The 16859-nt window shown below is 38.6% G+C and overlaps 1 protein-coding gene across 2 annotated transcripts; it reads left to right on the top strand.

Annotated features, from left to right (window-relative positions):
* The first annotated feature begins 1213 nt into the window (after positions 1-1213).
* Positions 1214-13239, top strand: naalad2 (N-acetylated alpha-linked acidic dipeptidase 2). 2 transcript variants are annotated; one of them, XM_077723116.1, is made up of 20 exons: positions 1214-1365; positions 2391-2499; positions 2570-2756; positions 3591-3692; positions 3772-3897; positions 4796-4876; positions 5233-5338; positions 5589-5682; positions 5749-5844; positions 6101-6186; positions 7108-7227; positions 7298-7380; positions 8210-8273; positions 8358-8425; positions 8529-8620; positions 8752-8842; positions 10330-10594; positions 10667-10748; positions 10860-10952; positions 11706-13239. In XM_077723116.1, the coding sequence occupies exons 1-20, from the start codon at positions 1278-1280 to the stop codon at positions 11893-11895; spliced, it is 2223 nt and encodes a 740-aa protein (XP_077579242.1). In that variant the 5' UTR covers positions 1214-1277; the 3' UTR covers positions 11896-13239. The 2 variants fall into 2 exon arrangements, with proteins under 2 accessions (XP_077579242.1, XP_077579243.1); XM_077723117.1 differs by lacking the exon at positions 2570-2756 and having other exon boundaries at positions 1331-1365.
* Positions 13240-16859: the final 3620 nt, after the last annotated feature.

Genomic DNA, 16859 nt, shown 5'->3' with positions numbered 1-16859 from the left:
GAGAAAACTGGAGTACCCAGGGAAAACCCACAAAGGCCCAGAGAGAACATGCAAACTCTACACAGGTGGACCGACCTGGATTTGAACCCAGATCCCCCACTGTGAGGCAGACACGCTAACCACTCAGTCGCTGGGCCGCCCCAAATATAAAGTACGCAAATAAACTAGTAAACTGGCATCCAGAACTGTTAACATCCCACGTGAGGTCACGTTGGTTACAAATATTTTGGTAGATTCAGCCATTTCAATAATTGTCACCCTTTAGTTGTTTTTTTAATGATTATTTTCCTAGGCTGCCTGGCGGGCCTCATAGGTTTGGGGTCCTTGGTTCGATCCCAGGTCTGTGTGGAGTTTGCACATTCTCCCCGTGCTTGCGTGAGATTTCTCCCGGTACTACAGTTTCCTCCCCCATCCCAAAAACATGCAAGCAGGCTGGTTAAACACTTTAAATTGCCCTCAGATATGAGTGTGAAATGCCCATCTCATTGTGCCCTGCTACCGGTATTATTGCACCCTGACCGAATACATTACTATAGTAGGCCAATCAATACAAATAAATGTGTATTTTTCCAAGTAAGTCATCATGTTAAGTCAGTCATAAGAACATGAGCGCCCTCTCGTGTCTAGTACACACGCACACAGAAAAAAAACAATTCATTCATTTTCTGAACCAACCGCTCGCTTAGTCTCACAAGGGGGAGGAGCCTATTCCAGATAACTTCGGGCACCAGACGGGGGCCACAATCGGTGTCTGGCCTACCGGGGTTGTTTAGAGTGGCCACCGATTCAGGGTTGCCCAAAAGGCCGCAGCACCCCCTGCAACCCTTGTGAGGATACAGCGGTTCATAAAATGAATGAATGAATGTATTATCTGCCAGCACATCTGCCCACGGTTCTGAGAATGAGGCTTCAATCCATGGTGGGTTCTGAGCTTCCTGTGTAAAGTTTACATGTTGTCACTTTCCATATGAGGGTTTTCCCAGGGTAGTACTCTGATTTTGGCCCACATCTCAGAAACAAGCAATTTAGCGTGATTGTTTGTCTACATGTGCCCTGGGAGTGACTACTGTTGCTTGGGATAGGCTCCAGCACCCCGCGCGACCCATGTGAGAACTTAAACCTTGTGCCAAAAAACAAACGAAACAAAAAACTCCTAGTTCGCCACGCCCCCGCATCATTCTATCCAATCGGATCGTGGGAGGGTCGCCCTGCCTGATGCCTGTCTTGATTGCTAAAGCGTGTTTTCTTGTTTTGCTGATTTTTTTTTTCAACAAACCATGGCAAAATGTAGCCAGGCGTCTCTTTATGTGCCTTTCAGGTGGATTTTTGTTTTGGTAGCTTTTTTTTGTTTAGGTTTTATTGCAGGTGGGTCACGCGAATAACGTTTTAAAAGAGAAGGCATTTTTGATCAATGGGGATGGGCTCGTGTGTGCGTGCAAAAGTTTTATTTCGTCTGATACATATTACATTTCTCAGTTACTGCGACGGCATCTGTATTTTAATGTCGAGGAGTTAAGATGGTGTGTTTCTATAGTGGTGTTTTTGCTGATGTACTTAAATGCATAACATGAAAATGCAATGTATGGAGAAATAGCGTAGAAGATGCTTTGCTTTCACTTTCGATTCTACCAGCTTGAATGAGTTTGACGTCTGTTGTCAAGATTGGACAAAAAGTTAATTTTGGGTCACTTCATTGTTCGTTTTTGGGTACTCGGGTTTTTATGGCATTCCGGGGTCACTTCCTGTGTATTTTGTATCATTTTACTGTTGATTTTAGGGCATTTTCTGGTCACTTGCGAAGGGACAAATGAACGAATGTTTATTAACTCTCCCAGTCAGAACGCATTGAACATTGAAATAGTTGTTCAAGCGCCAATACGCGAACTCATCCCTCTAATTGCGGCCACCTAGCGTTTAGCCCGTGATTAGCTTTTTTTTTTATGTTTTCTTCATTTCAGTAAGAGTAAACTCTGCTTTTCGCCAGTCCATTACAAATTTCTAACTCTAAACTTTCTTTCTGCTGCTCAATTACAATTTTCGGCTGCATAATTGACTATTTGCAGCTCGTATTCTGCAGAATATGATTTTCTTTTTGGTGTAATTTTTGTTCAGCCCTTTTCAGTTGTTCTTATAAATTACCGGCAATTTTGAAATGATCAACATAGGTCTAGAGGGCCCTTTTGCGGTTTAGTGTGAAAATAACGCGTGAAATTATATAATAATGTTTTAATAATGTCACACATAAGTCGCACCAGTGTGTAAATCACACCCCTGGCCAAACTATGAAAAAAAACTGCGATTTATAATCTGAAAAATACGGTAATCATAATTTAAAAAGTACTCAGTATTGTATTTACCAATGTGCAACTTATATTGTGTACTCACTTTAGGTTGGTTTGGAAAGCCCACTCACCCAAACTATGCAAGCGAGGCTTCCACTCAATACATACAAGACTTTCTGGATGAAATGTCAACTGGTCAAATTAGAGAACATCTAAGGTAAGGAGACATTGACAATATTGTGATCGTTATGAGGCAAGTATGATTCGTCTTACTTCTGCCCTTCAAGGAAATTCACACGCCTCCCTCACCTGTCTGGCACAGAGCAGAACATGAAGTATGCAGCTCAGATTCAGAAAGAGTGGCAGAAATTTGGCTTGGATTCAGTAGAGATGGTGCCATATGATGTCTTGCTGTCCTACCCCAACGCATCCCAACCCAATTACATTGCAATAGTTGACACACAAGGCCATGAGGTAGTGAACATATATAGAAGGGGTCGGGAATCTTTTTGACAAAGAGAGCCAAAAACTCATATTTTTAAATGTAGTTTCTTGAGAGCCATACCCCGAATTTCAAAGTAAAAGCAACTGAGTTTTAAAAATATATATATTTTAATAGTATTGTTACGCTGTTTCGGATCAATGTGTATGCTGCACACAAGGGATTCTAATGGAAAAAAATTAGAGACTAGAGTTTGTATCGGCGCCATTTAAATTGTTATGTGCCGACGCGATGTTCCCATTGGTCAAAGAAGAGCATTTGAGGAAATGTCGCTCCCATTGGTCAATGTAGCGGCACTAAAGTCAGTGTCGGCGCCACATTGATCTACTAATGCGAGGCTCCTATTGGCTGATATAGCCGAGCTCGAGTCATATGAACTCAGTGATTTGCCAATTTGAGGCTCTTATTGGTGCGTTCGGGAATGAGCCCTCTTACCAATGGGTTCTATATTTTAGCTTACAGGTTAGCACAGAGCCATATAAAACCATTAAAGAAGACATGTCTGGTTCACGAGCCATAATTTCCCAACTCTTGATATACCTTACAACTTCATAGATTGACTATCGCAACTTGCAGCCGCCAAATATGTCTGAAAGGTATATAGCATAAACAATAATGCAAACATCAAATGAGAGGGAATAGTCAAGTCACAATTTGAGTTTATTTCACTTGCCACTTGAGGGCCTTGCCTAGAACCCATTAACCATAATAAACAAGGTATTACTGTATTATGTTTTTCTATCCTTCTCTACAAATGTAAAGTATGTGCCAGATTACCTCCACTTGATTTAATATTTGTTCTTAAGGTTTTTAACACTTCCTTGGCTGAGCCCATTCCTGAGGGTTATGAAGATGTGGCAGAAATTGTCCCTCCTTACAATGCTTATTCTGCTAAAGGACAACCTGAGGTGCATGAAAAAAACTAGAACAGAATCAACATTGTCACACAGGATACGGCAAAAAGCAAGCAAAATTATTTATTTCCAGGGGGACTTGGTGTACGTCAACTATGGCCGCACTGAAGACTTTTTACAATTAGAGAGGCAAATGGGAATTAATGTGACCGGGAAGATTGCCATTGTCAGATATGGGAAGATATTCCGAGGCAATAAGGTAAGAAATACTCTTTACAATGATTGCCAAATGGCAGCCCGGCGGCTTGAGTGGTTAGCACGTCGGCCTTACAGCTCTGGGGTCCTAGGTTCAAATCCAGGTTGGTTCTCTTGTGTGGAGTTCTCCCCGGGGCATGTGTTGGTTATCTCTGGGTATTCCGGTTTCCTCCCACATTCCAAAGACCTAAATGGGAGGGTGATTGGAAAATCTAATGGTTGTCCGTCTCCTTGTGGCCTGTCACCAATTGAGGGTCTCCAGCACACCCGGCGGGCTTTGTGAGGATAAGCGGTTCTGAAAATGAATAAATGAATATTAAATATGATAATTTTCCTTGGACATACATTACAAATGTATTTTAGATGTCCCTTTTTAAAAATATAAATAAATACACTATAAAGTCATACATTTTACTCAAATACATATACACGTACAAATCCACGTACATACACACGCGCACACACACACACACACACACACATATATATATATATATATATATATATATATATATATATATATATATATATATATATATATATATATATATATATATATATATATATATATATATATATATATATATATATATATATATATATATATATATATATATATATATATATATATATATATATATATATATATATATATATATATATATATATATATATATATATATATATATATATATATATATATATATATATATATATATATATATATATATATATATATATATATATATATATATATATATGTTAAAAAAATAATAATAAATAAAATAAATAAAAATATATATATATATATATATATATATATATATATTTATTTATTTATTTTATTTATTATTATTATTTATTTAATGGTGTGGATCTGCTGTTTCTTTTCCTTTATTCAGGTGAAAAACGCCATGTTGGCAGGCGCAAAGGGACTTATTTTGTTCTCTGATCCAGCTGATTACAGTGCTGAGGGAGTCAAGGTAATATGCATGAGTCTTAACTGTGCATTTTACAGTCTGAAAGCTTCAAAAAACAACCTACAGTTGAATATTGAAGTCCCTCAAAAGGTTCATCGTGTGCTGTATATAAATTGGACTTTTTAAACATTTTATTGTATTGAAATAATTGGGCCCCCAGAGTACATTGTGAAAGAAAAGAGAAAAGTTGTCTTTATGGGGGTCACACTTTGCTCCCCTCAGTAAAAGTAGCCAATGATGTGTGAAAAGTGTGCTGTAGGGCAGACATGTTCAAAGACATATTGGACTTTTGTTTAAGGGGGAGTTGAAAATGTATATATATTAACATACTAAATTCCTGCTGTCTTTGGTGTGTGTAGCCATATCCTGAAGGTTGGAACCTTCCAAGTGGTGGAGTTCAAAGAGGAAATGTTATGAACCTAAACGGAGCAGGAGATTCACTCACACCTGGCTACCCCGCTAAAGGTTAGTATATAGATATCCTTATTTACTATTTATTTGCATTCAAGTTGTAACATACTGGGCTAGCGGAACAATCATGCTGCCATAGTAAAATAGTAACTAGTAGGAGAGAAGACTTGGATATGAGACTAAACACACAACGGAACTTTATCTACAGAACACTTCCCCCCCCCAAAAAACGAATGATTTCTAACCCTTTACTTTATCCAATGTACATATGTTTGATAGGCATGGGGAAAACTGTATTTTTCAGAATATACCTACAGATCCAATCCTGAGAAGGGAGTGGGACTTCCAAAAATTCCTGTGCATCCTATTGGTTTCCACGACGCATTTCACCTCCTGAAGTACATCATGACACTCATTTTCCTTTAATTTCATCATGATAAAAAATGAACGATCACCATTCACAGGAATATGGGAGGGCAACTTCCTCCAAACCACTGGATTGGAGCTTTAAATGTATCCTACAGAATCGGTCCAGGGTTTATCGATGACTTCAAGAACCAGTAAGTACTTGAATGTATAAGGTTTGTGTACTCTTTTCCTCAGGGACAATCTTCTCCCTTCCCCATCCCACTATCCATGTGTTTATCTTTGGGTTTTCATATTTGGCTTCTGACTAATGAGCTTGTGGCAAGAATCCAAATGGGGCATAATGGAGACCTTGTGTCTCTTGTTAGGGGAAAATGCATTCCTGCATGAGTCTTTGAGCAATTACAACAATTTGTAAATTGAATTGAGTTTTCAAGTTCTTGTTCAAAGGTTGGTACGCATGAATATCCACACCAACAATCAAGTGACGAAGATCTACAATGTCATCGGAAGGATAAGAGGTGCTCTTGAACCAGGTACCATCTGTAAATTAGCACTGGGGATGTTTTAGAATTTACCTTGCCAGGATGTGACTTTTTATATTTTTATATTTCTTATTTGTGTTTTTTTACTGGGAAAACACACTTTGCGGAGTACCACCACCAATTTCGTTATATGCAGCTGTGTATGATGACTATGAAGGCTTTTGATTTGACTTCAGGTTTTGGAACCATGTGATTTATACCACTCTACCAATGAAATAACATACCATATTTTCACGTTTATATGGCGCACCACATTTAAAGGCGCAGTGTCAGTAACGAGTGCTATTTCTGTATTTGACACGCGCACAGGACGCACAACTGTTAAAGGCACAGCCAGGCATGGCAAAACATACACCAGCTTAAACATATGGACACATGCTAAAAACACGTTTTTAAAAAGGCAACGGAAGCAAAACTGAGTTCGGTTGTATCTTATTTAGCCATTTTACAATGTACTCACGTCATCATCACCCGAAAATCCATCAAAGTCCTCATTTTCTGTGTCCAAATAGAACAATTGTCTAAAGAAGTCATCGAAAAACGTCGCTCAGCTCGAATGTCGGAGCCATCGCTAATACAAGGAGTATATATTACTTCTTGTTGGCAGGTGGACATGCGTTATCCTGTTGTGAGGACATTTGTGTGGATAATTTTTCGTAATATTTTGAAGGGTATAAAAAGGAAAACAGCCCAACGATAGTGACAAACAGCCATTCAAACGCACATTTTCCATTCCACTTATCATATCAAAGACATTTTTGAACAGTTTCCAAATTCAAACGTGGACCCATTTGACTGGGCAAAATGTGCTAGCTATGTTTTCATAATTATAACAGTTAAAATACAACTCTATCATTTGTACACAGTATTGACTGTTTATGACAGTAATATTTCTGGCATGTGTGGGACTAGACAGGTATGTGATTCTGGGAGGACACCGGGATGCGTGGGTTTTCGGAGGAATTGATCCCATGTCCGGAGCTGCTTTGGTCCATGAAACGGTCCGTAGTGCTGGCAGGCTTCTCAAAAAAGGTATGTGCAGGTGTCTTTGAAAGGACAAAGAGTCAGTAATGAACCATAATTAAATTGTATATGTCAACAGGCTGGAGGCCCAGAAGAACAATAATATTTGCAAGCTGGGATGCAGAAGAATTTGGACTGCTGGGCTCAACAGAATGGGCAGAGGTAAAAAAAAAAAATATTTTTTCCCCAACAAGCAGTTCAGTTAAGGTAAAATTACAAGATGTAAACAGTTACACTAGAGCAGTGGTACGTGATAAAATAGTAATAGAAATACACACCTCATAACTTATAGAATAGCTGTACAAAGGAATTGCGAAACATTATGTACCCATTCATTTTCAACACCACTTATCCTTGTCAAATTTTTAATGTTTTGAAGCCTAGCCCAGCTGATTTTGGCCGGACCACACTCCAGACTGTTTGCTAGCCAGCGTTAGTGTTCTTTTCTTTGCTTTGAAAGTTTTTTGGACAGAACGCAGACAAAACACAGATCTGTTTCAGTGGTCACTTCTCAATGGTTTATTTGTGATCTGACTTTTGAAATAAAAGAATCTCAGGATATAACACCTTTCTTTTAACTAAAGGAACAAGATGTCTAGACAGGCCAGGAATGATCAAATTAATAAAAACTTCACAACTGCCAGAACAAAAAATTTAATCCACGTATTGCATGTGTTTATATCAATGAAAAGTGTATGTATCTGTATTTATACAACAACAAAAATGTTGTGTTCTCCATACGCTGTGCATTATGAATGTAACTTAAGTTCATGTTGCTTTTTTTTAAATCATAAAAATTACATAAACAATCACATTTACCAGTGCATAAGAAAATATGCAACTTGTTCAGACTGGAGGATACTAAGTATGAAATTTCCTATCATTTTACTTGTCTCAGCTTTGCGTTTTTCAAATGCGTATACCAAAAATGCATTTTACATCTTGGTGAAAAAAGTACTGATACACTGTATAACTCTTCATTGTTCAACAGGACAATGCCAAAGTCCTTCAAGAGAGAGCAGTGGCCTACATCAATGGTGACTCTGGCATAGAGGGTGAGTGCTTCAATAGTTTTTTTTAGTATCCAATAGCTACTGCTTTCATGATGCGGTGTTTCTTTGTTGTTGTTGTTATTATAGGTATGCATACACTCAGAGTTGACTGTACGCCCTCTCTACACACACTCGTGTATGACCTCACCAAACGGGTAAATAGAAATAACAAAATGTGGTGTTTTAGCCACTAATTTGGTTAGAATTTGCTTACAATTTGGTTACAATATGGTTCGCCTGTCTTTTCCACACTTGCAGATTGCCAGTCCAGAACAAGATGAGGAAGGAGTTTCCCTGTATGAAAGTTGGCACAAGAGAGACAACTGGACAAATGACCGCGATGCTCCCAGGTAGGTTATGAATGCCTCAGACTGTATCAAAAAGAAGAAAAAAAACATTCCATTATTCATCTTTAGCTATGCAATTGTCATTTCAAATTTTATTAAGAATCCTATTGGTCCTTTTGTGTTGTGTTCTGTAGGATTAGTAAGCTGGGCTCGGGGAGTGATTTCGAAGCCTATTTTGTTCGTCTGGGAATTGCAGCAGGCAGGGCAAGATACACCAAAAACAGAGTAATGTTGACTTTACTTTGCTGTAGTTTTTTACGATACACTATAATCGGGTTGTGTTCTTTTGGAGTTTTGTGTTGTTGCCTCTCCGATGTGTCTAAGCCTCGCTGCTGTCTTGTGTGTCACCCACTTATTCTCCATGTCTCGTTAACCCATCTACTATGAAGACCCGAATAATAGTAGGCACTGGAATAATAGTAGGGAGTGGAAAATTCCAAATGAATTAATAATAGTAGGCAGTGGAAAATTCCAAAAATAATGAATATTAGTAGGCACGAGATAATTAGTGTCTAAACAGATTTGATGCATAGAATTAAAGCTATGATGGATTATTTATTATAAAATCATGACAAGGACAATCATTATTATTTTAATCAACAGTTTATTAGTAGCAAGAAACAAAATAATGTTTAAATTCCACAATTAGCTACAAATTAAAGTCATGATGATCGATTACATACTGCAAGACAACGAATAATCGTGTTGCAAAGTTGTATTACAGTTGCAAATAAATGCTGCAATGAATTGCGTATAATGTAACTCTCATATATATTTGGCCTACCAATACATTGTAACGATGTATATTGCAACTCTACCAGTGGCAATTGCACGTTCTTACTAGTACTAGTACGTTAGTAAAAACAGCACGTGTGCTTTACACGTAGAAAGTTAATGACATAGAACACTGTTGCTGCTGCACGGACTTAATTGAGGCAAAAATTAATAATCGTAGGCACCCAAATAAGAATCGTAGGCATGCGAAAATTTGAGTTGAAAAAATAATCGTAGGCATGCGAAAATTTGAGATGAAAAAATAATCGTAGGCATATGATTATTCGGGTCTTCATAGTAGTCCCCTTTGTTCGTTTCTTGTTGCGTCCTTGTCAATTTCACGTCTGTGTTAGGTATGTATCTTAATCAATGTCACGTCAGTGTTAGTGTGCGTCCTCACCCCTGCTCTGGTATGTTTGATTATCCAGCTTTTGGTTCACCTCTGTACGTTTGCATTCCCTGCTCTTGTCTGCACTTTGCTATTGATGTCTTTAAATTAAACCTAGTACACCACCGTTCCTGGCCTTGTTTCCCTGCAATTGGGTCCACCCCCTTTTAAAAACCCACTCACCTGCACAACGTGACAAAATTTAGCTGTTATAGCTTCTAATTTACCTGCCACCCTAATAAGGACAAGAGTGATGGAAACAAGATTAAAACAGAAATCCCTCGAATATTGCGGTTAATGTAGAGCCGACATGGCCGCGATAATCAAAAATTTGACAGAGGATTGGCTTCCGCTTATAAGTTTCAGCGTGGATTTTCACATTTTTATGAACTTAAAAAAATAATAATAATAATTATAGCAGAAAATAATCGCAAAGAACTGCATTTGCGATAAGTGATGTCGCAATAAACGAGGGAAGACTGTACATAGATCGTGTTGGGCTAATGTCATGCATATGAACAAAGTGTCCTATATTTGTGTGTTTGTGTAGAAAAGCGAGCGATACAGCAGCTACCCCGTCTATCACACTGTGTATGAAACTTTTGAGGTTGTGGACAAGTTTTACGACCCCTCGTTCAAGAGACTCCGAGCTGTAGCTCAAGTAAGAGGCGGCCTCGTCTTCCTGTTGGCAGATTCTGTGATCATTCCTCTCGACGCAACCCAGTACGCCATCTCCCTTGACAAGTATGCACACAACATTGCAGAGATTGCAAATATGAACCCAGAGGAGATGCAAAAATATCAAGTGTCATTTGGTAAGATGAGACCGGCCTTTTCTCAAGATTACTGACTGCATTAATGACAAACAATTTGTTTTTCTTCTCCAGACTCCTTGTTTTCAGCAGTTGAAAACTTCACTGTTGCAGCAAGGGAGTTTCACGAACGTCTACAAAATGTGAACAGAGCAAAGTAAGACATTTTTAAACTTGGAGAGATAACTGAGTAAAAAACATTGTCCCATGAATGTAGTGGGCTAACCTCCCCATCATTTGCACTGAGATACACGTACGTATGTTTTAGTCCTCTGCAGGTACGTGCAATGAACGATCAGCTCATGTATCTGGAAAGGGCCTTTATAGACCCCCTTGGCTTACCTGGAAGACCTTTCTACAGGTACTGTATTTCACACCACTGAGCGGGATATTGTATGCACAAAACGACGCTGGGGATTGTATCTGTGATACAGTGTCACTTATTAAAGGGGTCATTTATCAAGACCGTTTTTTATATTTTGAGCATCACATGATAGGGTTTGCGTGGGTTTTCTCTGGGTACTCTGGTTTCCTCCCACATTCCTAAGACATGCATGGTAGGCTGATTGAACACTTTAAATTGCCACTAGCTAAGCTAAGCGTTGATGGTTGTTTGTCTACTTGTGTCCTGCGATTGGCTAGCTACAAATTGAGGGTGTCCCCTGCCTCGTGCCCAAAGTCAGCTGCAATAGGCTGCAGGATTTCCCACAAATCGTATAAGGATAAAGCGGTCCGGAAAATGAATGAATTATCACATCCTAGCGCCACTCTTTCATTTTACCCTCACAATTAAATGCAAAACTTTTTGATGATATCCTCTGACTATGTTCTCGGTGCTCAGACGTTTGGTCTTTCATTTTTTGGTCGCCGGTCAAATGGTGACAGAGAGTTTACTGTTGAAGCCAGCTCTCAAAACTATAATCATGAGAGAGTTTGATATCTGAGTACTGTTTAATATCTAAATACTGTTAAATATCCAAGTACTGTTTAATATTCAAGTACTGTTTAATATACAAGTACTGTTAAATATCCAAGTACTGTTTAATATCTAAGTAAATTTGGCCGGCGACCAAACGTCCGGTCACGTTGTTCTCTATTCTCACCTGTTTTCCAGGCATGTGGTATTTGCGCCAAGCAGCCATAATAAATATGCAGGAGAGTCTTTCCCCGGCATCTATGACTCGCTGTTTGACATTAAGCACTCGGCAGACCAAGAAGAGGCCTGGAACGAAGTCAGGAGACAGATCAGCATAGCTGCATTCACCGTCCACTCTGCTGCTATGACACTTACAGCACATGCATGATGCACTCATACAGCATGTGGAATATTAATGTGGAGTATTAAATTAGCCAATAGAGCAGGGGTCGGGACATTATGAAGAAGAGAGCCCTAAAGAATTCATATTTTCAAACATTTTTCCTTGAAAGCCATACTCAAAATTTAAAAGTAAAAATACATGAAGAATTTTGTATTTATTAATCATTTCACCACTTTGAAAGGAAAAAAGTCAGAATTATTTTGAGAATAATATACACTCAACAAAATAGCCACATATGGCTCCTGAGCCATAGGCTCTCTACCCCTGCAATAGAGTATTGTATTTCCTGTCTATTTTATTAGTTGTTGTGGCAATTTCTCTATTTTACTTTCTTGCGCATCTTAAAAGGTCATTAAGAGGGTCTTTCACCATTGATCACCTCAAGGTTGATTACCTTGTCTCTCCACCTGTCAATCCTAGGTGTGGCAACAATTAATTCATGCTGCGGAACACACTTGGCATATTCTTTACATCTAAAGCCCACCTGTCCACTCAAGTTTTTCCTTTTTTTTAATGTGTGCTTTACTATTCCACACTGACTTGCAATAGTGAATGATCATTTGGGAAATATGAAACTAATTAATTAAAGGATGCTTATCCTTTTGTTAGAAGCTTTTTAAGCATGCTTTATACTCAATTTTGCATTTTATCCTCATTTCATTTTCTGAACAGTGATATACTCATCAGTGTCACAGGGGATGCTGGAGGCCATCCCAGCTGATTTCAGGTCAGTGGCCGGAGAAACCCTGAATTGGTGGCCAGCCAATCGAAAGCCACAAGGAAACGGACAACCATGGACACTCACACCCATACCCAGGGGAAATTTAGAGTGTCCAATCAACCTACCATGTATGTTTTTGGCATGTGGGAGGAAACAGGAGTACCCATAGGAAACCCACAAAGACCCAGGAAGAACATGCGGACTCCACACAGGCGCCAGGGCTGAGGCCAACGCACTAACCACTCGCAGCACCAGGCCGCCATATACTATATGTATGTGTTTACAGTTGTGGTCAAAAGTTTACATGCATTTGCGAAGAATGTGATGTCATGGGTATCTTGAGTTTCCAGTTATTTCTACAACTATGATTTTTCTCTGATAGAGTGATTGGAACAGATACTTCTTTGTCACACAAAAAACATTCATGAAGTTTGGTTCTTTTATGACTTTATTGTGGGTTAACAGAAAGTGATCAAATCTGCTGGGTCAAAAATATATATACAGCAACACGAATAAGCAATTGTTTTGTTGCACAACATTCAAATATAAACAAGTAAAAAATGTATTGTGAAACAACACAGCAAAAGGATTAAACAAATGTACAAACATGTTTGCACTTCCTTTGGATCAAGTAAAAGCACCAGAAAAATATTTCAGAATAGCATAATTACAGATTACAAGTGTTCACATTCAATACAATGTTTATTTGGGGAGGATAGGGACCTTAACCAACCACTAATAGAGGGATGGGCGAAAAATAATTGAACTAACCCCCAAAATACATTGTAGAGAAATGATTGAAAAGCGCTGATAAAGTTTTTCCCCTCCTTAAAATTAATAAATCAAATGTTCAAAAATAAGTGGGTTTTTTTTGTGTGAACCACACATTTTCAGGGGTGAGTCAAATCACCAAACTGGGGAGAAAAATCCTCACAGGTCAGCATTTTGAAAACCAACTCCATACAAAATAATTTGTCTTCATTGGCGATCTTGTCATTTCCCCAGGAAGATTGGATGCCCTCACCTCTGCAGTTTCACTTAATCATAACTGAACTGAACAGCCATTTTTAAAAAAAGTACAAACATTTAAAGTTGAAACATGTCTCGTTAAATGTATAATCATTTCTAAAACTATTTACAATGTATACATAACTTATATAATAAAAACAAATGTGCCATCACATAAATAAGAACCCATATCCAAGATAGCGGCGCGCACGGGTGCAGCAGCTCAATGCTCTCCAGTTTGGTGTTTTGTTTTCTCAATCTTATCGTTATTTACTATAAGTTATTTACTATTATTTCTGGGAGGCAAACTTTTCTACAGTCACCAAGATTTAATTACTCTCGGAAGGAGATGTGATATATCCATCACAACAGATTACCAACGCACCTACAATATCCCAGAGGACATCTCGAGACCTCTGTGGTTAGTCAGCCCACTCAGAGTATGACGGAGGCGGCAAAGGGAAAGAAAGCAAAAGTGCGGATGCCGGACGTTTGGTCACCCAGATGTTTGGTCACCGGACTTTGGTAGAACAGGTTCAAATTATGACAGTTTACTGTTGAAACCAGCTCTCAAAAATATATTCATGAGAGTGTAATATCTAAATATCTACTGTTGAAACCAGCTCTCAAAATTGTATCCATGAGAGTTTAATGTCTAAATATTCACTGTTGATTCATGAGAGAATTTAATATCTAAATATCTACTGTTGAAACCAGCTCTCAAAATTATATTCATGAGAGTTTAATATCTAAAAATCCACTGTTGATTCATGAGAGTTTAATATTTAAATATCTACTGTAGAAACCATTCATGAGTTTAATATCTAAATATTTACTGTTGATTCATGAGAGTTGTATATCTAAATATGTACTGTTGAAACCATTCATGAGTTTAATATCCAAATATCTACTGTTGATTCATGCGAGTTTGATATCTAAATATCTATTGCTGATTCATGAGTTTGATATCTAAATATCTACTGTTGAAATCATTCATGAGTGAGAGTTTAATATCTAAATATCTACTGTTGATTCATGAGTTTGATATCTAAATATCTACTGTTGATTCATGAGAGTTTGATATCTAAATATCTACTGTTGAAACCAGCTCTCAAAATTATATTCAATATCTAATATCAAAATATCAATAAGAGCACTCATTTAACACAAAATATATTTACAATTTCGGCTTTCTTTTTATAAAATGTGTATTTTCTTAAAGGCCATGGAGTTCACTCTCACTTTCATGGTGGAAGGAAGTTACTGCACGATGGGTATGCTTATACCAGAGGCGGGCTGTAAACATGAAAGTGATGCCTTCAATTCTATATCTGAATCAATCCAACCATCAAAATCTATTTTATGGCTATAAAACCTTTACTGCAGCTACAGCTGCGACACATAAAAAATCTCAAAGCACCCCAACCAGGGGAAAAGCATTGAAAAGAAACGGACTATTTGAAATTATTTAAGTATTCATGGACCAAACAGAATTAAAATCGTTCTGTGATTAGGATATTTTTTTAGGCGAGCAGAGAAGGCCTTGCAGGCCCTGACGGTCCACCACTGGCTTATACCGTTGACAAAAACAAGGAAGGCATTACCTATTGGAAATGCGAATGGTTGTTGACTTTCGGAGGACACCTCAACAGACCACTCAGGTGAACATCCAGGGTAAAGACATTGAAATCGTGGAGAATTTGAAGTACCTGGGTGTTCACCTCAACAGCAAACTAGACTGGTCCACAAACATAGATGCCCTGTACAGAAGGGGCCAGAGCCACCTCTACCTATTGAGGAGTCTACGGTCCTTTGGAGTGTGCAGGTCACTGTTGAGGACTTTCTATGACACTGTGGTGGCATCTACAGTGTTTTATGCAGTGGTCTGTTGGGGAAGTGGGAGCACGGACAGGGACAGGAACAGGCTGAACAAGCTGATCAGGAGGGCCAGCTCTGTTCTGGGCTGTCCTTTGGACTATGTGGAGGAAGTGGGAGAGCGGAGGATGCTGACCAGGATGAGGTCCATCATGGACAGCACCTCCCACCCCCTGCACGAGTCGGTGGAGTCCCTTCGAAGCTCTTTTAGCAGTAGACTGCGGTACCCTCACTGCAGGAAGGAGCGCTTCCGCAGATCCTTCCTCCCATCAGCTGTTTAACCAAAAAAAGGCTGTGGGTTAGGACCTACTGAATTCTCATATAGTATACATGTGCGTCTATATATATGTATGTGTATGAAATATGTATATCTCAGCAACACGGTTACTTATTTATATATTTATTCATGTATTTATTTATTGACTTACTATTAACTACCTATTTGTGTAAAATGCCTTTCCTATTCCTGCATCCTCACCCTCTTCCAACTGCAACAAAGAAATTTCCCGAATACGGGATGAATAAAGTTATCCAATCCAATCCAAAATGGAGAATGTGGAGGCACACTTAAGACAGTGAACGATGTTCTACGAGGTGTTTCACTGCTACATTCTCACCCGCCAGATGCCAACAGTGGCTGCTCTCAAAGTAGTTAGTGCAGAGCATGAGGAAACAAGCCTCTACTTCTCAAGATAATTCAGAGCTGCACATCTGATTCTCCCTTACATGCAGCTGGATATCTTCCCCCAAAAGAAAGTCTTGGCAGAATTATTAGAAGGCAAAAGGGCATTCACAAATGGGAACGAAATAACAGACGAACTAAGGGTCGTGGAGAAGCACTATCCAATTTCCTCATTCGCAGCTGGGTATGATGACTATTAGGCTTTTTGTCAAGTCAATGATGATGACAATGCCTATGTCTGAATATTTTTTTTTTTTAAACCTTCACTTGATACTGTTTTTACAGCTTTTTTAAATAGATTTTTTATCCTTTATTATTATGTTTTATTGTCTCTTAAGACTTAACTTGTTACTTCACTTTATATATTATATTCGATACTTTAATGTTTTGGGACTTTACTTTCAAGACTTTACTCCAAAACTCAAGCTGTGCGAGAGGCAGTCTTTGATCTATTAGTTTAGTCCAGTGGTTTTCAAAGTGGGCGGTACCGCCCCTCGGGGGGTGGTGTGAACTTTCAGGGGGGCGCTGACGAATAAACAGGCGAATGGGGGGCATTGAAATAGTGAAGGGGGCGATGGAGCAATTACAGTAAAATGTGACGTTGGTGTTTGTAGAAAGACCGGAAAAATTGATTGTCTGTAATAAAAAGTCGACAAAAAACAA

This window comes from Stigmatopora nigra, chromosome 8, assembly GCF_051989575.1.
Source record: "Stigmatopora nigra isolate UIUO_SnigA chromosome 8, RoL_Snig_1.1, whole genome shotgun sequence".
Lineage (NCBI taxonomy): Eukaryota > Metazoa > Chordata > Actinopteri > Syngnathiformes > Syngnathidae > Stigmatopora > Stigmatopora nigra.
The sequence above is the reverse complement of the archived record's forward strand: the minus strand, read 5'-3'. Positions and strand labels throughout refer to the sequence as shown.